The sequence below is a fragment of the Rhinoderma darwinii genome, chromosome 1 (genome assembly GCF_050947455.1).
Source record: "Rhinoderma darwinii isolate aRhiDar2 chromosome 1, aRhiDar2.hap1, whole genome shotgun sequence".
NCBI classification, from domain to species: domain Eukaryota; kingdom Metazoa; phylum Chordata; class Amphibia; order Anura; family Rhinodermatidae; genus Rhinoderma; species Rhinoderma darwinii.
In genome coordinates this window covers 288,099,698-288,113,289 of record NC_134687.1, presented here as the reverse complement: position 1 = coordinate 288,113,289, position 13,592 = coordinate 288,099,698, and the positions used below count along the sequence as shown (strand labels likewise).

The following is a 13,592-nucleotide window of genomic DNA, read 5'->3' as shown; positions in this document are numbered from 1 at the left end:
TATCGCGCGCTCTCACTCTCTCTCTCCTACCCACTTATCGGACTTCCTCTGCTAACCTCCTAAACATTAAAACCACACACAAAACCTCACGCCCTACCGTTCCCCTACCTACGATCCCCTATCTCTACTTCTTCTTACTTCTGGTGTCATATCTCCTAATCCTGGGCCCGCTCAGTAACTCCCCACTATTTTATCCTATAACCTAAAAACTTTCACAAACTCTAGTAACCCCTTAAATCTCAAACACATTTGCCTAACTCCTACTCACCCAATCCCTCCCTCCGGAGCACTATAGAATGCATGTTCTGTCTGCAACAACTTTCCTTCATCCACGACCTCTTCATTTCTAACATCTATCCTTCCTGAGTAACTGAAACATTGCTAACACTCTCTGACACAGCCTTTTCCCTGCAGAGTCAGCTTTCTCTTATAGAAGAACTGCTCCTTTAACCCAAATCCACTTCTACCGTCTCTTTTTGTTAAGTACACTCTGTCCACATCTACTCTCCCTTCAACTTCCAAGTGGCCATCATCTACCGACCACCAGGCCCTGCCACCACCTTTACTGACCACTTCACCACATGGCTCAGCCGACATCCCCACCATCATCATGAGTGACTCCAACATCGGGAGTGGCCGCCATTCTGTTAGGCTGCGGGGACGGCCTCTGCCTTCCCCGCCCCTGGGTGAGTGCATCCCCACAGGGGGACTCTCCCTATTAACCTCATAGGACCCCATTAGGGACACATCGTCCCGTCTGCGCTCCACAAACTGCATTTGACATAGTGGGTACTCCCCAGAGAACTTCTGGCCGCCTCTCTACTGGTACCTGGGGACCTCATTATTCCCACTGGCCTCACGCTTGCCACATTGAACTGTGGAAGGCCTGCGCTGTGACCCATGGAAAACGAGTGAGTGTGAATTGCACTGCCTCAAATTTGCCCTGCAGCAGGACATTAGCGGAAAAATACCTCTATACTGACGCCATGTTGAAATATAAATGTCTCTGGTCTGGATCTGGAATATAATGCCACTAATGTTTTAATTATCATCTGAATTTTCTGATCGTCTGAACTTTCCCACGTTATCCTCTGATATTCTGCTCTAATACTCACTTTTGACGTCTCTCCCGACATAGGGGACTGTGTCATGGACAAATACTTCACAAAGTGGTCAAAAGGGAAATCGACTCGCTCTCAGAACGCCCCAGTACTGGACACCCCCCGCTCTGCCACCATGCATAAAAATAAGGGAAACGCAAAGGGGACAAACTGTCTAAGGTCGCTCCTTTTAAAGCGCACTTTCCACAACCACAATTCTCTCCGGAGCAACTTACAGGAGATGATATGACCCCTCCACAACAGTCCCCACAAAACAGCCATCGGCACAACTCTGACATTGACTCACTTCACGCTACCCTGGTGGCGCAGGTCTCAAAACTATTGCTGCCTCTCTGACAAACGCTTGGATATCCAGCATGCATCTATCAACTCGGAATTGGCCCAGACCACCTCCAACTCAGTAGATTGCGGACTTAGAGACCAGATTCACTTCCTCTGAACACACCATTTTGAGTCTGGAGGATACCCTGCGCCAGAGCCAAGCCACGACTCGGGCACTAAAGGGATAAACTGGAGGATTTGGAGAACAGGGATAGACGCAGCAAACTGCGATTTGTGGGTATCCCTAAACCGGTGACGGATGATTAACGGACTATCTTAGAAAATCCCTTCCACAAGCGCTTAACTTGGATGTGGGGGTGACGTCCCTCATGATTGAGACAGCACACAGACTGGGCCCTCCTAGGTTCAATCGGGGAGCTGGAGATGCTAGACCATGTCCCGTTATAGCAAAGTACCTCCATTGGGCTATAAAAGAAAAAGTTCTGAGAGCTTATAGAAACCAGAGGGACTTAATGATCAGCGACTCCAAAATCCTGATTTCCAAAGACTACTCTGCCATTGTTTCACAGAAAAGAAAAGCCTTTGCTCCTGTTTGTCGCTTGCTTCATGAGAGGAACACTCGCTTTCAACTTTTATTTCCGGCAAGGCTGAGAATTCAGGATAGCAACCGAATCCGAATTTTTGAATATCCGGTTTTGGCTAGGAGACTGCTTCACCTGGAGTAGAGGGATGCCGAGTGATATGCACCTGTGTTACTGGGAAATTTGCCCGACCTTCTTTGGACATGCGCATATTACGCCCATGGTTGCTTATTAATGCAGACAACACTCAGTTTATTTTATTGGCAGTAAACTCGCTGTTCTTAGCTTGGATTGCTGTTACTGCTGTTCATCGGTTTTGCCTTTATTGCTTGTCTTTGATGTATTCTTTACTCTTTCAGACCCCTGGGTGTACGACTCCAGAAATGACTGACACCTTTCTATTTGGGCTACACATGCGGCTCGCTGGGATCGTGTGGAGTGGCGACTGGTTTACGTTTCTACTGATCCAGAACTTCCTACTAGACACCGGATGAGCACCTCGCTTGCATTGACACCGGACATCTCACACCACCACATATTAATTTCCTATCATGGAATGTTGCAGGCCTAAATACGCCTCTGAAGAGACGGAAAGTGCTTAACCACCTCCAGAGACTAAATTATACTGCTCCTAACGAATCTATATAATGAAGCCGTTATACATAATAAGCCCATTGACCGCTTCACAGAATCTCGCACAGTGCTTATACCAAAACCAGATAAAGACCCATCCTTACCCCCAATCTTATCACACGACATCACTACTAAATCAGGATTATAAACTTTTGGCTAGAATATTGGCGGACAGACTCCAACGCACAAAGGGTAGGACCAGTATAAAAAAATATTAGACCGGCAGTGGCTGCAACAGTTTTGGCACAGGATCCATTGCAAGCGGTCACCATGTTAATGAGCCTTGATGCAGAGAAGGCTTTTGACACCGTGGCATGGCTTTTTTTTTTTTTTTTTTTAGATGTGGTCCTTTAAAGATTGCAAATTGGCCCATTTTTCTCTCAATTTGTACAGTTTCTGCGTTTTGATACGGCAGCATGTGGCGGTCAATGGGCTGACTTCTCCCCTTATAGATATATTTAGGGGCACTAAACAGGGCTGCCCTCTTTCACCTTTACTTTTTAATCTCCCATCGAACCCCTGTTACATCATCTGGTACAAACCCCGATTTTTGGGGAATTAAATGACAATTTAGAATTGAAGGTAGCCGCATTCGCGGATGATATTTTGTTAGCGGTGTCTGACCCTAAACAGGTGCTGGCCCACTCCTTCGAGACGTGGATAGACTGGGGAGATTGTCCGGTTACGTGTTGAACGCGGACAAAACAGAAGCTCTTTTTACTAAAGGGACTTTCTATATCGTTATGGTCCTTGGCTTTGCCGTTTCGGTGGAAGTCTTCAGCATTAATATATTTGGGGGTACAAACCTCCAAACACCCGGGTAAATTATATAGGCTGAACATGTCCCAATATATCTCACAATTAGAGAAGAGATTAAGCACTTGGAAGCACGAATCTGTTTAATATGACAGCGTTTCCTAGGCTCCTCTATCTCGTACATACACTTCCAATTTAACTTACACCAGAGGATGAAAAACGGATTAACTTTCTTTATAGGACTTTAAAAAATAGTGTAGTACCGTGTTAGCCAGAGACAATATGAAGTGTTAAATACTTTTCATATGGAAGGGGAAAAAATTCACGTTTAGCCTACCATATTCTGCCGCAGCCGAGGGCTAATGGGGGATTAATTTCCCCAATATCAAACAATATAATATGGCGGCATTGCTTCGCTTTGTCTCCAACTGGCTTCATGGCACTTCATGCTACGCGTCCACTCCTCTTGACTCTAGTCTCTTCCCGGGTCAGGTACTTGCAGCTCTTCTACATCTTCCTTATAATCCGTTATCAATTGACACTAGAAACAATCCTTTACTTTTTAATACCTGGTAGGGCATGGCAAAAAATCAGAGCACATTTTCAGCTCTCCCCTTTGCGGTCTCTCCACCTGCCATTGATATGCAACCCTAACTTCCAGGACGGTAACCCCCATGGCATCTTTCGTAGGTGGCATGCAATGGGTCTGACCTCAATAAAATACAAACATATAGAAATATCGAGGCACTCACCGGACTCGCAACACGATTACTTTATTCAAAAGAGATCTCGGTCAGGATGTGGAATAGCCTACGGCCGTTTCACGTGAGTCACAGGGGCTTGAGAAAGCGTGTACGCACGTGAAACGGCCGTAGGCTATTCCACATCCTGACCGAGATCTCTTTTGAATAAAGTAATCGTGTTGCAAGCACGGTAAGTGCCTCGATATTTCTATATGTTTATATCCAGTTGGTTGTGCTATACCATTCGATGAGCAACTCCGGGGCAACTTGTCTGCAATAATCCATAAAGGGGGAAAAAAGCCATCTGATATACTCCTATCCTTTCAATACTGGTTCAACAGTGCCAGCCTTTTCCTTCTTCCTACTTACATCAATAAAATACTTTGTCTATATGTTGGAGTAGAGGATGCTTGCGCTGTCTGAGATGCGGTTGATCACTGCATCACAAGGGTTAAGCACAGTCAATCAAAGCCAAATCGCAATCACAGAACAGTACATGGGGGCTGGGTGCCAAGTACCAGCTCCAAGCGCCATACATTTACGGTACTTGTTACCAAGGAGTTAAAAAGTGTCTATCTCCATCAGTATAGGGTTTATAATTACATCCACTAAATAGACCCCCAAAATGTCAAACAGGGAGGCTGAAGAAAGATCATGTAATGCCTGCTGTGACTCCTGAGCTGGATCAAGATTGGTGTAGGCCCCTCAGCACAATTTAAAACCTATACATTGTTGTAGGTCCAAACTCGTACGTGGAACTGAACTGAAAGACCTAGAGGCACCTGGGAAATTGCACATTTTACCCTCTATATAATCCGGCCCTGGTGACTCCACAGAAAGATTAAAAGGTTATTCCCAACTCAGACATTTATGAGATATCCTCAGGATATGCCATATGTCTGATATATGCAAGTTCCAGCTCTGGGACACACAAATTGAGAACAGGATTCACCTGGTGGGGCGGCCACAGGCAGCCAATTCCATTTGTGTGTAGGTTCAGATAGCACCAGATACAGGGTGGAAGTGGTTTTGCACGGATAAGGGCCCAACCGAAATGATGAGTATGAAAAGTGGGTATCCGGCACACCAATTTGTAAAAAGTAAATTTTATTTTTTTTAATGCCAGTGGCAGAGTGCAATGTTTTGGTAAATACGACCTTCTTCATGCACTGAGCCGTGCTGGATATACTGCATGGACGAGCGCTTGTTAAAATAACGGCACCATGACAAAGCGGCCAGCCGCTATTACTTTAACAAGCGGTTGTTGATGCAGTATATTCAGGACGGCTTAGTGCCTGAAGAAGGTCGTATTGACCAAACGTTGCACTCTGACATTGGTATTAAAAACTAAATAAAAATTACCTTTTTACAAATTGGTGTGCCGGATACTCTCTTTTCATACTTAGTCCCCACCTGGAATTGGCTCCCTAAGTGGAGAGGGGGCTGAGTAACGAAACAGCTGAGCAGCACTTGCTTGGCGGTTTCCGTATAAAATAGAAAGGAGAACGACGCGCGCATGTGCAGCCCACTCTCCACTTTGTCCTTTTCTGGAATCAGTTGCCAGGAAAACGTGGGGTCAGATGAACAGGCGAAATGGGGCAAGTTGGTGGTGGGATGACCTCCGTTCTAGATATAGGTGCAAAACGTGGAATCGAGTGACCAGGCAAAGTGGGATTTGGGTGACCCCGTTCTCGATATAAGTGCGGGTCCCATAGCAGGGACCCGCATTTATCAGACATTTATGGCATATCCTAGGGCAATTAAGCACTCAAACTAAGATCTTGGGTCATATAATAAAAGTGGTTGTCTCACAACAGACGTTTATGTCCGATAGATGCAGGACCTACCACTGGATCCAAGTGGTAAATGTGATGAGATTCCGGACACAGCCACTTACTTTGCTACGCTAATTCTGTAACTCCATTTATTCAGATCGTTGGGACCTGTATCGATCAGACCTTTATCTGTCTGTTGTGAGACAACCCCTATAAAAGAGATATAAACTTTATTCATCAATAGGTGAGCAGTAGTAGTAAGGGGTAGCGAGAGAAGACTATCTGGGGAATCTAGTTATTTGTTCCTGACTGTGAAATTTAAAGAGACTGTCACCACATTATAAGTGGCCTATCTTCTACATAATGTGATCGGCGCTGTAATGCAGATTACAGCAGTGTTTTTTATTTAGAAAAACGATCATTTTTTGACGGAGTTATGACCTATTTTTGCTTTATGCTAATGACTTTCCTAATGGACAACTGGGCGTGTTTTACTTTTAAACCAAGTGGGCGTTGTGGAGAGAAGTGTATGACGCTGACCAATCAGCGTCATACACTTCTCCCCATTCATTTACACAGCAGATAGTGTTCTTATTACATCACTTTGTGCAGCCACATAAACACACTATAACGTTACTCAAATGTCCTGACAGTGAATATACATTACCTCCAGCCAGGACGTGATGTCTATTCAGAATCCTGACACTTCTGTAGCATCCGTGTGATATTTATAGCAAGGCAAGCGTAATCTCGCGAGATTACGATGTAACCTGTCATTTAAAACGAGATTACGTTTGCCTTGCTATAAATATCACACAGACACTACATAAGTGTCAGGATTGTGAATAGACATCACGTCCTGGCTGGAGGTAATGTATATTCACTGTCAGGACACTTGAGTAACGTTATAGTGTGTGTATGTGGCTGCACATAGTGATGTAATAAGAACACTATCTGCTGTGTAAATGAATGGGGAGAAGTGTATGACGCTGATTGGTCAGCGTCATACACGTCTCTCCACAACGCCCACTTGGTCAAAAAGTAAAACACACCCAGTTGTCCATGAAGAAACTCATTAGCATAAAGCTAAAATAGGTCATAACTCAAAAATGATCGTTTTTCTAAATAAAAAAAACACTGCTGTAATCTACATTACAGCGCCGATCACATTATGTACAAGATAGGCCACTTATAAATGTGGTGACAGAGCCTCTTTAACCTCTTTATTTCTGTGTTTATAAACCCAATTTTTTTAGGAGAACATAAGGTTAACAGAATGTATCGAACCACAAATGGGAGGGAGTTAAATACATTCAAAATCTGACTACAGTATTTCTGGCCTGGTATAGGTTCTCACAGATGAAGTCGTGGACAGATCAATAAAGAAGAGACAGATCTTGGGGTCTCACACATAGCATCGTGTAAAAAATTGTGCATTATCCGCTCAGGAAGGTTTGTACTCAGGAGGCCTGGTGACTGTCTATCCAAATAGAGGAAAGACACCACATGAATGCATACAGGCTTGGCCCGGATGGAGAGAAAGCCGCAGCTCAGCTTTAGCAGGGCCAGTATTTTCTAATCCCTTATCCAATGCTTTACTTTGACCGGAGGCAGTGAAAAAAGTAGGCTGGAAGGAGTAACGCTGACAATTCCCGACACAAAATCTGTCAGTTTGCGGGGTCTGCAAGCAGACTTCAGGCCTGGAAGGTGGCCACCAGCAGCAGGAGGAGGAGGAGGAGGAGGAGGATGATAACACCCTTGTTATGACAGAGCACCACCACCAGTCCAAGACACTCCAGCCACAGAGGTACTGAGGGCGTACAGGATGGAGTAGAAAAACAGCAGGATATTAGTCGGATTATTGTGGACAAAGAAGCGATATAACAGGAGCAGTGCATAGGCATGTCTGCTCTACTCCACAGCTAGGCCATGCCCCAGATTGATAAAAAAAAATGTTTGCACTAACTGCAGGGGAGGACTACATAGGGGGCACTAACTGCAGGGGAGGACTACATAGGGGGCACTAACTGCAGGGGAGGACTACATAGGGGGCACTAACTGCAGGGGAGGACTACATAGGGGGCACTAACTGCAGGGGAGGACTACATAGGGGGCATTAACTACAGGGAACGCCACAGGGGGGCACTATCTACAGGGGCCGCCACAGGGGGCCCTATCTAACGTGGGCCGCCACAGGGGGCACTAACGGGGCCGCCACAGGGGGCACTAACGGGGCCGCCACAGGGGGCACTAACGGGGCCGCCACAGGGGGCACTAACGGGGCCGCCACAGGGGGCACTAACGGGGCCGCCACAGGGGGCACTAACGGGGCCGCCACAGGGGGGGCACTATGTACAGGGGCCGCCACAGGGGGGGCACTATGTACAGGGGCCGCCACAGGGGGGGCACTATGTACAGGGGCCGCCACAGGGGGGGCACTATGTACAGGGGCCGCCACAGAGGGGGAAACTATGTACAGGGGCCGCCACAGGGGGGGGAAACTATGTACAGGGGCCGCCACAGGGGGGGCACTATATACTGGGGCCGCCACAGGGGGGGGCACTATGTACAGGGGCCGCCACAGGGGGGGGCACTATGTACAGGGGCCGCCACAGGGGGGGGGCACTATGTACAGGGGCCGCCACAGGGGGGGGCACTATGTACAGGGGCCGCCACAGGGGGGGGCACTATGTACAGGGGCCGCCACAGGGGGGGGCACTATGTACAGGGGCCGCCACAGGGGGGGGCACTATGTACAGGGGCCGCCACAGGGGGGGGCACTATGTACAGGGGCCGCCACAGGGGGGGGCACTATCTACAGGGGACGATCACAGGGGCACCATCTACAGGGGACGACCACAGGGGCACTATCTACAGGGGACGACCACAGGGGCACCATCTACAGGGGACGACCACAGGGGCACTATCTACAGGGGGCAATATCTACGGGGAACGCTACTATCTACAGAGGGCACTACGGGGAGCTCTATGACAGGCACTATCAGGGGTTTTACACTGTGCGACTATCGTGCAGACCAGCGTTCGTAGATAACTGCCCTGTGTAAAAAGGTCAGCGATCATCTGCAGGTCGTATCGTTCTAAAAAAGTAAACTATGATAGTTGTCAGCAGCACATATCCCTGCCGACTTGATAATAAATGTATGGGGACGAGTATATTGTATTTATGTACTGAGTTTGGTTCTGTATTTATGTACGGAGCTTGGTTCTGGTGTATATATGTACGGAGCTTGGTTCTGGAGTTGTATTTATGTACTGAGCTTGGTTCTGGTGAATATATACTGAGCTTGGTTCTGGTGAGTATATACGTGCTGAGCTGTATTCTGGTGAGTATATACGTGCTGAGCTGTATTCTGGTGAGTATAGACGTACTGACCTTGGTTCTGGAGCTGTATATACGTACTGAGCTTGGTTCTGGTGCTGTATATATGTAATGATTAAACAACAAGATGCCAAAGGCAAAAACGACCCTATTTCCCAACTACCATTAAATTGTATTTAGAATCTTTAATGTGCTATTACAGCAAACAGACATACAGACAAAACCAACATAAAGGGTAAAATTATCAATGCATGGATAGGGTCAATAGCCATTCGTGGTTATAGCAATGTGCATATGTGCATGCCGTTTGGATAGTTCCTGTCGGAAACAGTGTGCCAATTGTATAAACAATAAATGTAGCAGTGACACGTGTGTCTGTCGTCCGTGTCTACAGACAGACTGATACAGCACGCACCGACACCGACAGCGTACTTCTAGGCAGTAAGATAGTTAAATTGCTAAATTGCCCTAATGCCAGCATGTATTAAAATAGAACAGAGAGCCCCCCCGACATGTTTCGCTACTAAGTAGCGTCCTCAGGGGTTCATGGGGCTACTAGCGGCGCGGATAACTCTCGGACGACAGACACACGTGTCACTGCTACATTTATTGTTTATACAATTGGCACACTGTTGCCGACAGGAACTATCCAAACGGCATGCACATATGCACATTGCTATAACCACGAATGGCTATTGACCCTATCCATGCATTGATAATTTTACCCTTTATGTTGGTTTTGTCTGTATGTCTGTTTGCTGTAATAGCACATTAAAGATTCTAAATACAATTTAATGGTAGTTGGGAAATAGGGTCGTTTTTGCTTTTGGCATCTTGTTGTTTAATTGTTATATTAGACCTGCCAACTACCAAGGGTCCAAACCTTTTTTCATTTTGTATATATGTAATGGGCTTTGTTCTGGTGCGGTTATATATGTACTGGGCTTGGTTCTGGTGATATATTTATGTACTGAGCTTTGCTCTGGTGCTGTATATATGTACTGGGCTTGGTTCTGGTGATATATTTATGTACTTAGCCTGGTTCTGGAGCTGTATATATGTACTTGGCTTGGTTCTGTATATATGTACTGAGCTTTGTTCTGTTGCTGTATATATTTATGAGCTTGGTTCTAGTGTTGTATATATGTACCTGGCTTTGTTCTGGTGCCGTATATACGTACTGAGCTTTGTTCTGGTGCTGTATATATGTACTGCATTAGCCGGGAGAGTTGACACGGCTTACTGTGCATGCCACACTGTCCTCCACCCTTCTCACAGTCTACAGCCTAACTAAATTGGCTGAGCACGCTTAGGATATTGAATGTGCGCATATAGGTCTATATGTAATGGGTGAGTTTAGTATAATGAATGTGGGTAGGTGGGTATGTACGCTTATGTAATTATATACATATTGTGGAAAACAACACAAACATTCTGGAAAGGGAATTTCTTTATTTAGAGTCCACTTTAATATAGGGCATATTCGGAATATCGTAAGTGTTTTATTTTATTAGAATTGTTTTCCATGGCGCGATACACTGCGACCCCCCCCCCCCCGACGCATATGGGTTTGTCCACAAAACAGGGGAAAATGTGGTTAAAAATTTAAATCCCACCCCTGGTGATAAAGGATTATGGGAAAACCACTTTAAAACTTTTGTTTATGTTTTTAACATATTGTTAAAACAAATGTTACAATCCCAGATCTTACCAATTTTTCAGCTTCTAACAGACCCTTCAGAAAGTCCACTTTTCTGCAGTACTCAATTAAAAGCTCTGGAGCAGGCTTGCTGTTGAAAAAGAGGAAATCATTCAATATTTTGCCATTGTGAGTTAGAGAACCTCAAGTACAACACATCACTCCCTCCCAATCAAAACCACATTATAACCTTGTTCTTCTATTTTCCCCCACGCAAATTCTAACTTTCTAAAAGAGAATACTTAAGCTTCTGTCCGTCATCATGAATGCAAATAAATAATTGTCTGCAAGCAGTAGTTGTGGTAACTACATGTCCCATGATGCCCTGCCTAGGCATCACAAAAGATGATATGGTCAGATCACATCTAGAAGTAGTTATATAGAGCAATCCAAATTGTGAACAGCATGCTGGAGCATCACAGATGCAGATCTAAGGGACAGAAGTGGCTAAAACGTGTGCACTATGGACCAGCATTGGCTTCAGAGATTTGCGCAGCCATGATCTCTACAAATGTTTCATCTTTAGACCATAGAGAACAGCTGGATAGTGAAGGCCCCCATAGATAAGTATGTCCTGCTCCACTCTCAAATCAATATTGCAGCTCACTTGAGTAGGCGAAAAGGAAGATGAACTCTAGTACGTCTCATTTGCATGGCAACATGCCACTTTACTTTTGACCCTCATTATGAACTCATGAGGGCTTTTATTTATTTGCAGAAATTTTTATTCTATTTTCAATAAAGTACAATTTGTGGAATAACAAACTGTATGAAAGAAGCTTATTTATACTCATTAGTAATGGTCTGGTAGGAACAAATAATAAAGGAAAAAGAAAAAACATGCAGAGGAATTAAGGGTCTAAGACCATAAATTATGAAATCGTCCTAGAGTAGTCCAACCATGGTTGCCATTCCGTACAAAACAATTCTTCATTGTCAGTTACCGTACTCTGTATACTTAATATAATTAAAGAGTAACTAAACTTTTAAAAAACTATTGTTTCAGTGACATGTCAGAAGTTTTGATCGGTCGGGGTCCAAGCACCGATCACTAAAACAAAGCGGCAGAAGTGAGCACTGTGCCACTTTGTTTCTGATCGGCTTTTCTCGGAAAGCCAAGCGAGCGGTGTACATACCCATAGACTTTCTATTGAACCGGCTATTTGCCTCTCTGAAACTCATTTGACAAAAGAAAGTGTTTATATTTTACATTAACCATGGATAGTGCGCTCATACCACTCTACATATTCCACTCATTCTCGAGGGGTTAGGGTTCTTGTTCACAAAGGGATCCCCTTTCAGTGTGCCTCATCTCTCATCAACTCAGGGGGCAGATTTGTATGCCTTTTACTGTACGATATTCCAGACTGCTTTCATTTTTATGGTCTCATACATACCAACGGCTTATTCTAGTGAGGTGCTTAAAAGAGTTACTGTTCGTGACCGCATCCCACTTGGCCCCAAAGTTTTTTCCCATCTTGGACATTTATTGCATATTCATAGAGTTTTCCATAAATGTCCGATAGATGCAGATCCCACCCTTGGGACCCGCATCTATTTCTAAAACCCCCTGTCCCCCATCCTACCTCTACTTGCTCTCCAACCACTGACTGACCAGGTGGTCGGGAGTACGGAAACAGTCGGGTTTTGCTTTACCTGTCTCTTGAATTTTTGGTTGTTATGGCAGCAGCAGATAAGCAGGGGTAAGCCAGGGAGACACTTCTCACAAAGCAGTTTTAGCATTGGTAGCAGATGGATACAGAACTCAGTAGAAGGAGCTCAGGACCATGTCTACACTCACATCCCCGGTCAGGCCACACCCCCGGTAATCCTCCATCTTACAAAATTCTATAAATCATATCCTATCAATTCTATGAGGCCATGCACACATCCGTTTTCTTGTGCAAACCCGTGTGTCTGTTCCCCAAAATGATAGAACAGGTCCTATTCTTGTTTGTGTTCGGTCTTACTCAATCTAGCATATGAGTTGCAAAAAAAACGGACAGCATATGGAAGCCACTAGGATCCAGGTTTTGCGGTCAGCAAAACAAACTGTCATGTGAATGATGCCTAAAGCAGAGAATGTTAATGGAGGGCAAGAAAGCTGCTGGCTGGGAATCGAATCGGAGAGAACCACTAGTCTCTGAAAAAATAAAAAAAAGATAGGTGAAAGGTCCTGTTTAAAAAGTAGTGGGCTAAAAGATTTCAGCTCACAAAAGGAGCAACCAGTAGCCTACTGAAAGAGACATTTCAGCAAAAGACCGTACATTAGTGACAATTTTAGTGAAGAAAAACCATTTGCAAACAATTTTTAAAGACTGGAAAACCTCTTTAACCCCTTCCCGCTTTGGACCTTCCTGACAGAGCCTCATTTTTCAAATCTGACATGTTTCACTTTATGTGGTAATAACTTCGAAATGCTTTTACCTATCCAAGCGATTCTCAGATGGTTTTCTCGTGACACATTGGACTTTAAGTTACTGACAAAATTTGCTCGATACATTCAGTTAGCTTTTTTTTCTAAATTTAAATGTATCTGCTTGTAAGACAGGCAGTTATACCACGCAAAATTTTTGCTAATTAACATCCCCCATATGTCTACTTTAGATTGGCATTGTTTTTTGAAAGTCCTTTTATTTTTCTAGGATGTTACAATGCTTAG

At 44.8% G+C, this 13,592-nt stretch overlaps 1 protein-coding gene across 1 annotated transcript in view; it reads right to left on the bottom strand.

The window, feature by feature from the left end:
• USE1 (unconventional SNARE in the ER 1) overlaps positions 1–13,592 on the bottom strand; it is a 124,449-nt gene that overhangs the window by 48,532 nt on the left and 62,325 nt on the right. Inside the window, exon 3 of the mRNA XM_075850860.1 lies at positions 10,943–11,021. Coding sequence (XP_075706975.1) covers positions 10,943–11,021 — 79 coding nt within the window. The remainder of the gene's footprint in view (positions 1–10,942; positions 11,022–13,592) is intronic.